Source organism: Physeter macrocephalus, chromosome 13 (assembly GCF_002837175.3).
Source record: "Physeter macrocephalus isolate SW-GA chromosome 13, ASM283717v5, whole genome shotgun sequence".
Taxonomy (NCBI): Eukaryota; Metazoa; Chordata; class Mammalia; order Artiodactyla; family Physeteridae; genus Physeter; species Physeter macrocephalus.
Window position 1 is genome coordinate 33576950 of NC_041226.1, and position 13669 is coordinate 33590618.

General features: G+C 40.5%; 1 protein-coding gene across 1 annotated transcript in view; it reads right to left on the minus strand.

Annotated features, from left to right (window-relative positions):
* Window positions 1-1009: 1009 nt before the first annotated feature.
* The window catches only part of DIAPH3 (diaphanous related formin 3), a 565759-nt gene continuing 553099 nt past the window's right edge, over window positions 1010-13669 (minus strand). The window contains exon 28 of the mRNA XM_055089317.1: window positions 1010-2100. Coding sequence (XP_054945292.1) covers window positions 1838-2100 — 263 coding nt within the window. The 3' untranslated portion in view covers window positions 1010-1837. The remainder of the gene's footprint in view (window positions 2101-13669) is intronic.

The window sequence follows — 13669 nt, forward strand, 5'->3', positions numbered from 1 at the left end:
GTGTCATCTTCACTTCCCTTTACTGGCCAGGCTGCTTCTCCCCTGTGTCTGCTCCCCGGCCCTAAGTTGACAGAGTATTCACCTGCCATCTGGTGTGTCCAAACTACTGGGTTGAATTTCGGTTTTATTTCTGAGAATCCCAAGTCTTTGCAAAATTATGTTAAGAACAGTCAGAATTCCTTCATTTAATTTCTTTCCTTGTGGTTAGGTCTTCCATCTGCTTAAATGTATAAATGTCCTTCACCTTTCCTGATTTTTAAGATTTGCTCTCAGGAAAACAGGAATTGCAACTGGAGGGCAAAAATGCACATTTCAGCAATACAGACGAGAACAGTTTATTCCCACCTGGGCTGTGGATGTCTATAACCAGGGCCTGGCTCATAGTTCTAATTAATTAACTTTATTAACTTGGAGCTGAAAGGAGGTGACAACTTAAACAAGGAAATAAAAGGCAGTGGACCGCGCACACTAGTTCCATGTAACTGCTTGTTTTTTTTTGCGGTACGCGGGCCTCTCACTGTTGTGGCCTCTCCCGTTGCTGAGCACAGGTTCCGGACGCGCAGGCTCAGTGGCCATGGCTCAAGGGCCCAGCCGCTCCGCGGCATGTGGGATCTTTCCGGACCGGGTCACGAACCCGTGTCCCCTGCATCAGCAGGCGGACTCTTCAACCACTGCGCCACCAGGGAAGCCCCGTGTAACTGCTTTTTAACTGGAGGTAAAAGAACAGTCACTTGCTTATTGTACGTCATAAAGCAGAAGAGATGCTTAGATAGACTGCAGAGCACAGTCTGTTTCCAGCTAATCCATGGAATATGGTAATTACAAAAAAAAAAGAAGCAATTTTTTTCATTTAGTGCAAGTAACACGTTTATTTTCTTTGATATAGAATTAACAGAGTTAATTTCATACCCCCCCATGAGGTAAAATTGCAACATTTGCATAGGAAAGCTTTTCTTGAAACACTTCAGATCTTTGTTAAAGTTATTGATTGTCAGATCAGAGAATCTGCAATTTCAAGTTTGTTCACAGAAATTAAAAAATTCCTTACTTGGGAAGTTTCAAAATGGCAATTCGATCCTGGAGTCATAATTACCGGGTGGGGGCGGGGTGGCGCGGGGGGGATTGCTCTCCCGGCTAAGAGTTTCGGCAGCACCGTAATACTGTGTACATCCACCTTATACAAAGGCATGTACATTTTGCAAAGAGAGAGCATATATTCCTATTTATCATTTTTGGAACTGTGTTCAATTGCTGTATAGTCTCCTACAGGGTCTAATTAACATGAATTCAACAATGATGATAATGAGCTTACCAATCATTTCTTCATAGCTGTTATATTCAGTTCTATGTTTTCTGTGCTACGCTGATAGCATACAGATACCAATTAAAGAGAAACCTGGGCCTATATAAATAACATAAATGAAATATACATGGGTATGTAGCAAGACTTGAGGTTGATGATTTGATGTTCATTAACGTTGGAAAATACTAAAGTAAAAATTAGTGACTTGGGAAGATGGTATTTTCTTAAGGACACACTGCTGAACACATGGCCACCTCCCTGCTCTCTAAAGCACTATATAAAAATTCAACCACCAAATACAGAACACATGAACACCAGGAGACAAAAAAAGCATTAAAGCCCATTACAATCTTGAATAAGCCGTGACCTCAAGTACATAGGAAAAGCACTGCAATCATGTGTTGAGTTTTATTTTTCTAATATATACCATAATTTAAAACCATATAAAGTCACTTATATAAGAAGCAATTTTTTCAAGTGGCATAGCTTAGAGCATGGCTTTATATTTGGCTTAATCATTTTTACCACTTTAATTTATAAAGCTCGTAATCTTGCCAGCAGGGCTTCAACTTCGGGAATGGTTTCATTTTTAGAAACAGAGCCAAGAAGTTCCATTTCCTTTTTTCTGTTGCTTTCTACATTACAGGCTTCCTTCTTCTCAGCTGCCTTGATCCTCTCCGTAGACGTGTGAGTGTCTAGATTATAATTAAGCTCCTTGGTGACTGCAGTCCTTGTTGAGCTGCAATTGATATTGTAGTGTGAATGTGACCCTTCTGTCAACTGCAACTTCTGATTTTCTACAGTAAGGAAGAAAGAAACATAAAACTTATCACTGTGATAAGCAAGCACTGTGCACATTATGAAACATTAAAGTAATTATTCTCAACAAACAAGTCCTCTTAGACAGACTAAGTTAGAAATATTCAAAAGAGTAAGGTAGATTTAAAATAAACATGCAGAGGTTAAGAATAAGCTAAAAAATATAAATAGACAACTATTTCATTAGCAGACACAGGTATGGAGAACAAACTAGTGGTTACCAGTGAGGAGAGGGAAGTGGGGAGGGGCAATATAGGGGTAGAGGATTAAGAGGTACAAATTATTAGGTATAAAATAAGCTAAAAGGATATATTGTATAACAGAAAATGTAGCCAATATTTTATAATAACTATAAATGGAATATAACCTTTAAAAACTGTGAATCAGTATATTGTACACCTGTAACATATAATTTTGTATATCAACTATACTTCAATTAAAATTAACTAATTTTAAAAGTAAATAAATTTTTAAAAATGTTAAAATAAATGCTGAATTGGAAAAAAAATAAAATAAACACACAGAGGTTAAGAATAAGCTAAAAAATATAAATAGACAACTATTTCATTAGCATTAATACTTATTTCCTACTTCTTCTCTGCCTGAAATGCCCATCACTCAGTTATTAGCAAGGCTTGGTTCTGCATTTCATTTAGGTCTCTGCTCAAATGCTATCGAGGGAGGCCGTCTCTGACCATCCATCTAAAATAGCACTCACCTTTTCATCGCTCTATCTTCTTACACTCATCTTTCCTTTCACAGAACTTATAACTACCGGACACATCATATACTTGTTTACTTGTCTGTTGTCTATCTCTTCACTAGAATGTAAGCTCCGAGATAGCAAGGACATTGTTCTAAATACTGCTGTAACGTCGGTGCCTAGGACGGCCATGGAGCACAGTGGATGCTCAGTAAATATGCATTGGGCAAAGAATTTATTTCCACACTCTATGACCCAAGAAAGGCGTTAGTTTGAATAATAAAAAGATTAATTTCCTTTTTAAACAAATCCAAGGAGGAAAGTTTCTAATAGGAATTTTAAAATTCAGTGCTTTCTTTTAAAAAAAATACTGGGGCTTCCCTGGTGGCGCAGTGGTTGAGAGTCCGCCTGCCGATGTAGGGGACGCGGGTTCGTGCCCCGGTCCGGGAAGATCCCACGTGCCGCGGAGCGGCTGGGCCCGTGAGCCATGGCCGCTGAGCCTAAAAAAAAAAAGAAAAAACAAAAAAAAACAAGTCCCATAAAGAACAAGCCATCCCCACACACCCTAAATTGAAAAAAAAATGGGGACAAAACACCAAAAACCACAAGATCTGCATGGTATCAGTGTTTGTGAAGGAGAAAGCAAAGGAAAACAATAAGATGTCTGACGGTTGTGAGCATACAAAATGCTAATAATAGGCAACACATGCTCACTGGAAATCATGACAAGTGAATCTGAGAACAGTACCTGAAACTGGAAGGGATTTTGTCCAATCTAACAGTGGGAGAGTCCAAGGAAACTGTATTAAGAACAAAGGAGGGCTTCCCTGGTGGCGTAGTGGTTGAGAATCCGCCTGCCAATGCAGGGGACACGGGTTTGTGCCCCGGTCCGGGAGGATCCCAAGTGCCGTGCAGCGGCTGGGACCGTGAGCCATGGCCGCTGAGCCTGCGCGTCCGGAGCCTGTGCTCCGCAACGGGAGAGGCCGCGGCAGTGAGAGGCCCGCGTACCGCAAAACAAACAAACAAACAAACAAAAAACAAAACTGAATTTGGCAGGCAAATTGTTAAAACCTCCTAGCAAATCAAAATAATGTCATAATTTGCCAAATTCGTACACATATATTCATACAGACCTGTAACCTGTACACACATATATATTCTTTCATTGGTAAGTGACAGTGATCCGGACTTATCCAGGCTGTGAGGAGAGAGGTGTAATAGCTAACGGCTAAATGGTGCTAGCTGATTGACTTTCCCAAAGAGCAACAGATTTTCTTTTAATTAACTTGACTCTCACATTGCACAACCTTATGAGTGATCTCTCTCGTAGATCTCAAATTAAAAAAAAAAAAACAGACACCCTCAATATTCATGTAACCTTGAACAGAGCTTGAAAATGGCTTCAACAAACTTGACATGACATTTAAAGTTTTTTGGTTATTTGCAGAGAGATGTTCCATTATCCCAATAGTGATTACTTTGGAGCAGAAGCAGTCACTCATGACAGTGTGTTTTATGTGAGTGCTGAAAATTCCAACCGAAAACAGCTTGCACATTAAAAGGTGGCTGCTGAAGATATTTACTGCACTGTCATTTCCTGACCAGGGGCTTCCGGTGATGGATGAGTATTTTACACACTTTACTGGACAATCTCAACAAATTTTAGAAGTCTGATCACTTTTTAGCTCTTGGAAGAAAATAAATACACTTTTCCTATCATCACCTTCCCTATCAGGTTGGCAATTATTACTCAAAAGTTACGAACAGTTCAGTGACTTTCTCTTAGAGCTGTTTATGCTCTATAGTTTACAATGCACATAGCATGTTTGCAGTAAAAAAGCACAGCTGACACTCTATTCCTACAGTTTCCATGACCACACAAATTTATTTTTTTCCTAGCACCCACTATCCTGCCCCAAGGTGTTTGAAAACTGCATCGTAGCTAAGTGCAAATTTTTAGTCAGCTTACTGCTCCTTCCCCAAAAACGTTCCTACCTTTTCTTGTCATTTGATTTCTTGTAAACGACTCCATCATGATGATATCTCCAACAAACTAGTTTATTCTGCCGCTGGGCAACTCATTACATTTTTGACGACAGAGAAGAGATTAAATTGGCTAAAATATGGGTCTGTAACATACATAAATAAAGTATTCCGCACCTTCCCTGGCTATAATGTATCACGCCCAATTCCACATGTGGCAAAGTGAAAAGAGCATGGGATTTTAAGGTAAATCTGGGTTGAAATCCAACCCCTTGGCCCTGATAAGTTATCTCACCTCTTTGAGTCTCAGGTTCTAATAATCAATCTCCAAGAGAACTAAAGGAAAGGATGTGGGTGACACCTCCTTTGAGGTACCTCCCTCCAAGCTTTCCAAGGGAGGCTTCTACCACCCAAGGCTTGTTCAGATGCTCTGACCTTTCTGACTTTCTGGTGACCATACCCATGAGAGCTGAAATGCCATTCTATTAATAGCTTGTAATTATGTAGCACCTTTATTTCTAAAGCATCTGTTGCACTTGAAACATTGCCACTGTCATTTTATAGATTGAGAGGTAAAAAGCAAAAGGAGGTTAAGTCATTTGCTTAGACTTAGTTACTGAGTAAATCAGTGGCAGAAGCCAAATGCTGTCTCTGGAGATAGTAAGGCTGTCTTAAAGAAATTTAAAAAGCTTTTTGCCAAGAAAAAGTGCTAAGTAATTCAAAGCTAAGTTTCATAATAACGATATCCTGTACTTATACTTCAAAATGCTTTCTGACACATTTAATACGCCCAATAACTTTGTAAAGCAGATAGTATACCTATCAGCACTGTATCTCCAAGGTCACACATAGACTCCTTTTCTCTCCTGGTATTACTTGAGTTCCTGACTGAGAACTTCAAGTTCGACCTTTATCCACTACAGTTCCCTAGACAACCCTTTCAGCCCTTCTTCTCTCCCATCAAACGTCCAACCTGTTCTCCTTCACTCTCATTTCACTCACTCATAGAAGCAATCAGAAGAGAACCCCATAAGCTTCCTGTGCCCCCGACACCTATATGCTGATTGCAGGCACACCCACTTCTTCCCTCCTGGGGATCTCCTGTGCTCCCCTCTGAGGCAACCAACCCCTCAAGGTGGGTGCCAGCTTGTCCATCCCTCTGGCAGCTGTGCCCTCTCTCTACTGCATTGTAAAGGTTTCCTTCTTCATGCAATCATTCCCCTCAGCGTGTAAGTACTATGTAGTAACAGTCCCAATCTTTAGAGAAAAAAAAAAAAATCTCTATTTGATTCCACATCCGGCTCCATTTACTGTTTCCATTGTTGACTGCCTTTGTAGCAAAGCATCTCAGAAGAATTGCCCATACTACTGTCTCATTTCCTCTCTTCCCATTTTTCTCTTGAACTCCCTCCAGTCATGCTTTTGACACTCTACTCTTCTGAAACAGTTCTCGTCAAGGTCACTAATAAACTAATATTGCCAAAAACAAGACCTGTATACCCACTTGGATATTATTGTCCTCCTTTACTACACCTATACCAGATCCAAGGATGAAATGCCCAGCAGAGCCTGGGTTTTTCTTTACTGTTTGCTCTTTGAACTTCTTTGGACCCTTAGGTGGGTAACAATGGGTGGCCAGTGCAGGCAAAAGTGTTTCCACCCTATTGAGAAAACTCCAGATAGTTGTGGGCTAGCTTTAGGGACAAAATGATAAGAAGAAAAACCAAGCTGGCATGTAACTCATCTGTGGTTTTCGGTGGAGAATCTTCATGAGAAGCAATAGACAAGATAGTATAAAATGGAAAGAGGTCATTCCTGAGAGCACTGAAGATATAGAAAAGAAAGTAAGGGGCTTATTTTAGAATGAGCTTATAGCTGTTAGAAATTCCTAGATAACACTTCTTCACTCCAGTCCTCACATTTATCTCTCAGCATGCCAACAGCCCCCGTCTGGGTCCCCAGGCTTGGGAGGCCCAAACTGTGGAACTGAGGGAGTCATACCCTAAACTGAAAAATGACAAATGAAGTTGGGCTGGAGAATGAATCTCCTGTCCCACTGCAAACTAGAGAAAATGTTTACAAGTAGAGAAAGCTCTCAAGTTGCAAGTTCACTTTTATACAGAAATTTTATTACAATGTTGGTTCAAGGCCAGGTGTCTTTTGCCATTACTATTATTTTAAGAGTCCACTATTGGTGGTTTCATGTGGGTTGAACTGGAGACCCAAATTCTACACAAAAACATGCACTTAGTTTATAAATAGTTCACTCCAAACATCAGGGGGATACCACAACCCTGCGAGTTGGCAAAAACTCTATATAGGTGTTCAGAGGTATGAAATAAATTGTAATTGGAGGCCAGTGGGCTCATAACCTTTTTTATATGAAATTAGTTCCAAATACAAGATGACACACTTGGACACATGGACTCTTTTAGTGGAAGATAAGGCTGGGTGTCAATAAAAAGAGAAGTATTTTCTATTTCCCCTCAAGTCAAATCCTTCCCAATACACATTTTTAAATGGAAACAAAAAACATTAAGGCAAAGTAGAATGATTGCTTAACTCTCCAAAGATAGGAAGCTTGTGCTATTATCTTATGAATTGAATCCAAGGTTGTTTCTTTTTTTTTTTTGCCTTTAAGACACTATAATCGATGTCTGTGAAGAGAAGTATGATCTATCTAGGACTATTGCCAATATCCAGGCCCTTGGTGATTGGAGTACAGATGGGCAAGGACCAGCTGCCATTCTTAGTGCTAGGTCAGTAAGGGAATCCAATCCACACATCTTGTATTTATGTTTCTGTGGAAATATTAAACAGGGTGAGAATACATGCTGTTTTCCTTTAAGATAGGAAAACTCACTTATTTCAATTTAATTCCTCATATGATTCTTACTATAAGAATTGATTCTGGAGTCCCACAACAGCTTTTTCCTGAAATTAAATGAAAACTTGAAAATTGTTGAAAAGTTGAATGGTTCTCAAATACAGAGAACCCACTAGACTTAAGAGAGAGAGAGAGAGAGAGAGAGAGAGAGAATAAAAGCCTTAAACCGCATCTGGGGCTGGATCCCACATGACCTTGGCAGACTACAGATTTGGATGACAAAGAAAGCTAAAAACAAACAAACAAACAAAAAACCACCCCCAAACCCACCATCCTGAGCTAACTTTTGCATTGTTTCTTTTTAAAAAAAAAAAAAAAAATTATTTATTTATTTATTTTTGGGTGCATTGTGTCTTCGTTGCTGTGCATGGGCTTTCTCGAGTTGCAGCAAGTGGGGGCTCCTCTTCTTTGTGGTGCACGGGCTTCTCATTGTGGTGGCTTCTCTTGTTGTGGAGCATGGGCTCTAGGCACGCAGGCTTCAGTAGTGGTGGCACGTGGGCTCAGTAGTTGTGGCTCGCAGGCTCTAGAGTGCAGGCTTCAGTAGTTGTGGCACACAGGTTTAGTTGCTCCGCGGCATGTGGGATCTTCCCGGACCGGGGCTCGAACCCGTGTCCCCTGCATCGGCAGGCGGACTCTCAACCACTGCGCCACCAGGGAAGCCCCTGCTGCATTGTTTCTTAAGTAACACAAAAGACATAGGAACCGGGAAAGTTGCTGACAAAAATGAAAATATAAATATATGCAACTTGGCATCTAAATGAGAAAATAGCCATAACAGCCAACAGCTGTTATGCTTCCTGAGCTAAGAAGGAAAGGCTAAGGCCCTGGATGACAGCCCTTGGGGAAAACCCTCTCTGCTACAGGAAATCTCAGTTATGGTTCAGAAAGAGGCATTATTCCCTTTAAGTCGGTATTGATCCTCCATCACATTGTGGTTCTAATGGGCACTGGCTTCTCAGAAGTGCCAGCTCTCAGATGAAATATAAAATTGAGCTCCTGCCTTTTGTGGTCAATGGTGAGGCTGTGGCAGCTTTGACAGGAGGAAGAATATAGAACTCTGGTGTTCTAAATTGACTGCATCTATTCAGTCTTCCTGAAATTTGATCTCTCCTTACAATTCTTTACCTTTTGCTCTTAACTATTACTTTGACCTACTAAGTAGCTGTTTGTTTCACCCCAGCAATGCCATTACTTTGACAGGAGAAGAAAATGACCCATAAATATAATTTTTAAAGCACTACTGGGTCTATATGACAGTAAAATGTGTGACAAATATATGTTTTTAATCTATGCAATAACTGAAGTTAGTGCTGGCCACCAGCAGCCCATATCCCTGTGGTTTTTCTTACTGTTGATTTACTGATGCTATAAATAATTGTCTTCCCTTTGCTTTATTTTTCTGTTTATTTTATCTTTTGTATTGAAAATATATAAAAATGATAAAAAGAGCAAAAAGGGCATTTGGTATATAGTTAAAATCTTTTAGGAGTGCCAAGAAACTCTTATTGAAACCAATTATGTAGAAACAAAACCAACAAAACAAAGCAGTTACTCCCCTAATTCAAACAAAACAGACAAGACAGAGATGATAGATAAAAGTTATTTCTGAATAAAGGAGATAATTGACAATTAAATTTGAAGGTTTTTTGCATAAACTCGTCATATATACACTTCTATTCAGTCTTGGTCTATTTCACTGCTCTTTAAAGAAAAATTTAAAGACAGCACTGCCATTTTACAATTTCCTATACTGGCCTTCCTAATTTGACACAGTGTGAGAAGGAACTCGAGATGCTGCAGGCTCCTGGTCACAGAACAACCAGGATAAATCCAGCTCTTTTCTCTAAAGGGAATATTAATGCAAACCCTTCCAGTCAACTGCTTATCTTTCTGATTTGTAATATATTACCTGAATTGAATGTCCCACTCTATATTTGCTTCCCTCTTCCTCACCTTTCTACCCAGTTATTAGCAAATTCTAATTTGGCTTTCAGCCATACCTCTCTGCTAAAACTGCTCCTTACAAGATTATCAGAAGCCTCAAAATCCCTCAACTCAATGGAATTTTCCCATGCCTCATTTTCTCTTACAGTTGCAACACTTCAGAGTGTGTGTAATAAAGAATTTGGTTAGTCTCTTTCCCATTCCTGGGAGGTAACCTCTAACCCCTTGAATTAACAGCTATTCACGGTGGGCCTCTCAGACCATGCCTAATAATTTATACTAATGAGGCGACTCATGATGGGACCCTATTTAGTTTGTGGTAGTGAGTGATTCAGAATGGGGGATGGCCAAATCAGAAAGACCAGTCATGTGACTGGAGGGTTGGGAGGTGGAGACTGAGTTCAATCACGTGGCCTATCAATCATGCCCAAGTAATGAAGCCTCAGTACAAACTATGGGCACTGAGGATCAGGTGAGTTTTCTTGGTTGGCAATAAGTATTATCACACACTGACAATATGATGTATATTGTCACACACTGATGCTCTGGGGGGTAGAGGGTAATATATCCCTGAGGACAGCATAAGTTTTATGTTTGGAACCTGTTTGGCTGGTTCTGGCTTGTGTCCTTTTGCTATAACAAAGCTGCAATAGTAAGTAGAGCATTTTCTTGAATTCTAGGAGTCATTCTAGTGAATTACTGAACCTGAGGGGATAGTGAAAACCCCTAAATTTGTACCCAGCTGGTCAGAAGTGTGGGAGGACTCGGGAACCCTCAAACTTGCAGCTAGTGTATGAAGTAAGGGCAGTCTTTTAGAGGACTGTGACTTGTAAAGTTTGGCCTAACTCCGGACAGCTGGCGTCATAAGTCATTACAGAATGTTATCTATAACTTAACATCGGTATCATCGCCTTACCTTTATGCATAGATATGCTTTAGTTTGCAAGCAATTCCCCACACATCTACTCATTTTACTCTTATAGCACTCCTGTGAGATAAGTGACATGGATGTATTTACCTTTTTTTACATAGAGTTGAGGCAGCAGACATAACTTTCAGACAGAGCCAGAGACAAAACTCAAGACTTCAGACCCCTGGTTAGCACCTTCCATCATGACAAGGCCCTTTACCATGCTTACTCTTCCACTTATTGATGATTCATTCTTAGTCTTCTAATTTACTTTACCTTCTCAGACCTCCCAAACACAAGGATACCTCTCTTCATGTGGCCATTTTTCATGGTTAGATCCGTGGCTCATTTCTGTCCTTTCTACATTCTCTTTACCAAGATCTCACAGCTTCAACCATCTCCCCTAGGAAGGAGACGCCCACATCTGCATCTCCAGCCCTAATGGGAGAGGTTTGGTACTGTGCCTACCTCAGCATTTCCACCTAAACGCCCTACCATAATCACACAACACATTTTCGAGTCAAACTTTCACATTCAAAGCAACTTCCTCTTTACACTAACATACTGAAACCAATCATAGCATCTGTTTACCAGTCCTGCTATCTGTCACTGACAGCTGTCTCGGCTACCAGGCACTTGTGGTCACCAGTGTGTGGCTTGGCAGCTATTAAATAAATGTTTTCTAAAGTATGCAATTGCCTGTCAGCTAATAGATACCAGATAATAAATAATTTATTTATTTATAAATTATAAATAATCTGTTGGTCTGGTGGTTTATAAGGACAAGAAGGTAGGAAAATTACACAGGGATATGGTTTGATATTACAGTTATTGAACACATACTATATATTAAACCCTTTATATGTTATTTAAAAAATTTTCCAACAACACTAAAATATAGGTATTACCAACTGTTTCATAAATGAGGAAATTGAGGTTTAGAGAAGTTCATGAACTGTCAAGGCCACACAGACTTTGATATTTGCTTCTGGGAAACCCAATCCAAATCTTATTCCCCTATGCATGGCTCTGGGGGCACATGACAAGGCCATGGCAAAAGATACTGTGAAAGGTAAAGAGCACTTTATATTTGGGGGTTTGAGGACAGGCCTATTCCCAGTGCTAATGACCAGGAAGGAAGCTGTTTTCCTGAAGCCATTTCTAAGTTGTATCTTACAGTGTGCTTTCAAGTATTTTTCTTTATTTTTTATATTTCCTAATTCAATATTTATTAGATATTTCGAATGTACAGATTTTTTTTTTCTGAATGAGTAATGTATGCTATTTCAACTCCATTTCACTTTCATAGAATCATATAATATAGAATCATGTAATCTCAGGATTGAGAAGCCCTTAGTTAGTTGGTAGAACCACCTATCCAATGCTGGAATTCCATTTGCTCAGCATTCTGTCAAGTGTTTGAAGACCTAGCCTAAGTCTGAAGACCTCCAGTCATAGCCTCACAATCTCACAAGGCAATATATTCCTCTACTAATTAAATGTTTTACTTTATATTTATCTAGTGTTTGTTCCCATGAAATCTTAGTCACTAGCCCTACTGATTTTCCCACTAGGGGTATATTAAGGGAGTCTAATTTCTCTTCCACTCACCAGCCCTTCAAATACTTAAAGACAGCTATCACACTCCCCAAATCTTTGCCAAGCCAAACAGCCACAATTTCTTCAACTGTCCCTCCAGAGATCATGAGCTGAAGTTATGGTTAAGTCAACTCATTAGTTAACCTGCTGTGTACTTATCCACCGTGCTAGGTGCTGAGTCCTTGAAACATTTAGGGTCCTGTCATTTCTATTATGAACATACAAAACCATATTCATTTAGTAGTTCAAAATTATGGGAAAAAAACCAAACCCAACTAGGGTATCCAGTGCTATAACACAAAAGAATAATTTGCTCAGAGAATCCTTTTGAATATAACCTTTAAAATTTTCCATGTAGACTTAATACTTGAAGTTGGAGAGGAACCAAGATGGCAGAGTAGAAGCATGTGCTCTCACTCCCTCTTGCGAGAACACCAGAATCACAACTAGCTGCTGGACAATCGTTGACAGGAAGACACTGGAACTCACCAAAAAAGATACCCCACATACAAAGACAAAGGACCTACTGGGTGGGAGACTCACAAACTGGAGAACACTTATATGACAGAAGTCCACCCACTGGAGTGAAGGTTCTGAGCCCCACGTCAGGCTTCCCAACCTGGGGGTCCGGAAACAGGAGGAGGAATTCCTAGAGAATCAGACTTTGAAGGCTAGTGGGAATTGATGGCAGGACTTCGACAGGACTGGGGGAAACAGAGACCCCACTCTTGGAGGGCACACACAAAGTAGTGTGCGCATTGGGACCCAGGGGAGAGAGCAGTGACCCCAGGGGAGACTGAACCAGACCTACCTGCTAGTGTTAGAGGGTCTCCTACAGAGGTGGGGGGTGGCTGTGGCTCACTGTGGAGACAAGGTCACTGGCAGCAGAAGTTCTGGGAAGTACTCCTTGGTGTGAGCCCTCCCAGAGTCTGTCATTAGCCCCACCAAAGAGCCCAGGTAGGCTCCAGTGTTGGGTTGCCTCAGGCCACAAAACCAACAGGTAGGGAACACAGCACAACCCAACAACAGTCAAGCAGATTAAAGTTTTACTGAGCTCTGCCCACCAAAGCAACAGCCAGCTCTACCCACCACAAGTCCCTCCCATCAGGAAACTTACACACGCCTCTTAGATAGCCTCATCCACCAGAGGGCAGACAGCAGAAACAAGAAGAACTACAATCCTGCAGCCTGTGGAACAAAAACCACATTCACAGAAAGACAGACAAGATTAAAGGCAGAGGGGTATGTACCAGATGAAAGAACAAGATAAAACTCCAGAAAAACAATGAAGTGAGGTGGAGATAGGCAACCTTCCAGAAAAAGAATTCAGAATAATGATAGTGAAGATGATCCAGGACCTCGGAAAAACAAGGAGGCAAAGATCGAGACGATGCAAGAAATGTTTAACAAAGACCTAGAAGAATTAAAGAACAAACAAACAAACAGAGATGAACAATGCAATAACTGAAATGAAAACTACACTAGAAGGAATCAATAGCAGAATAACTGAGGCAGAAGAAC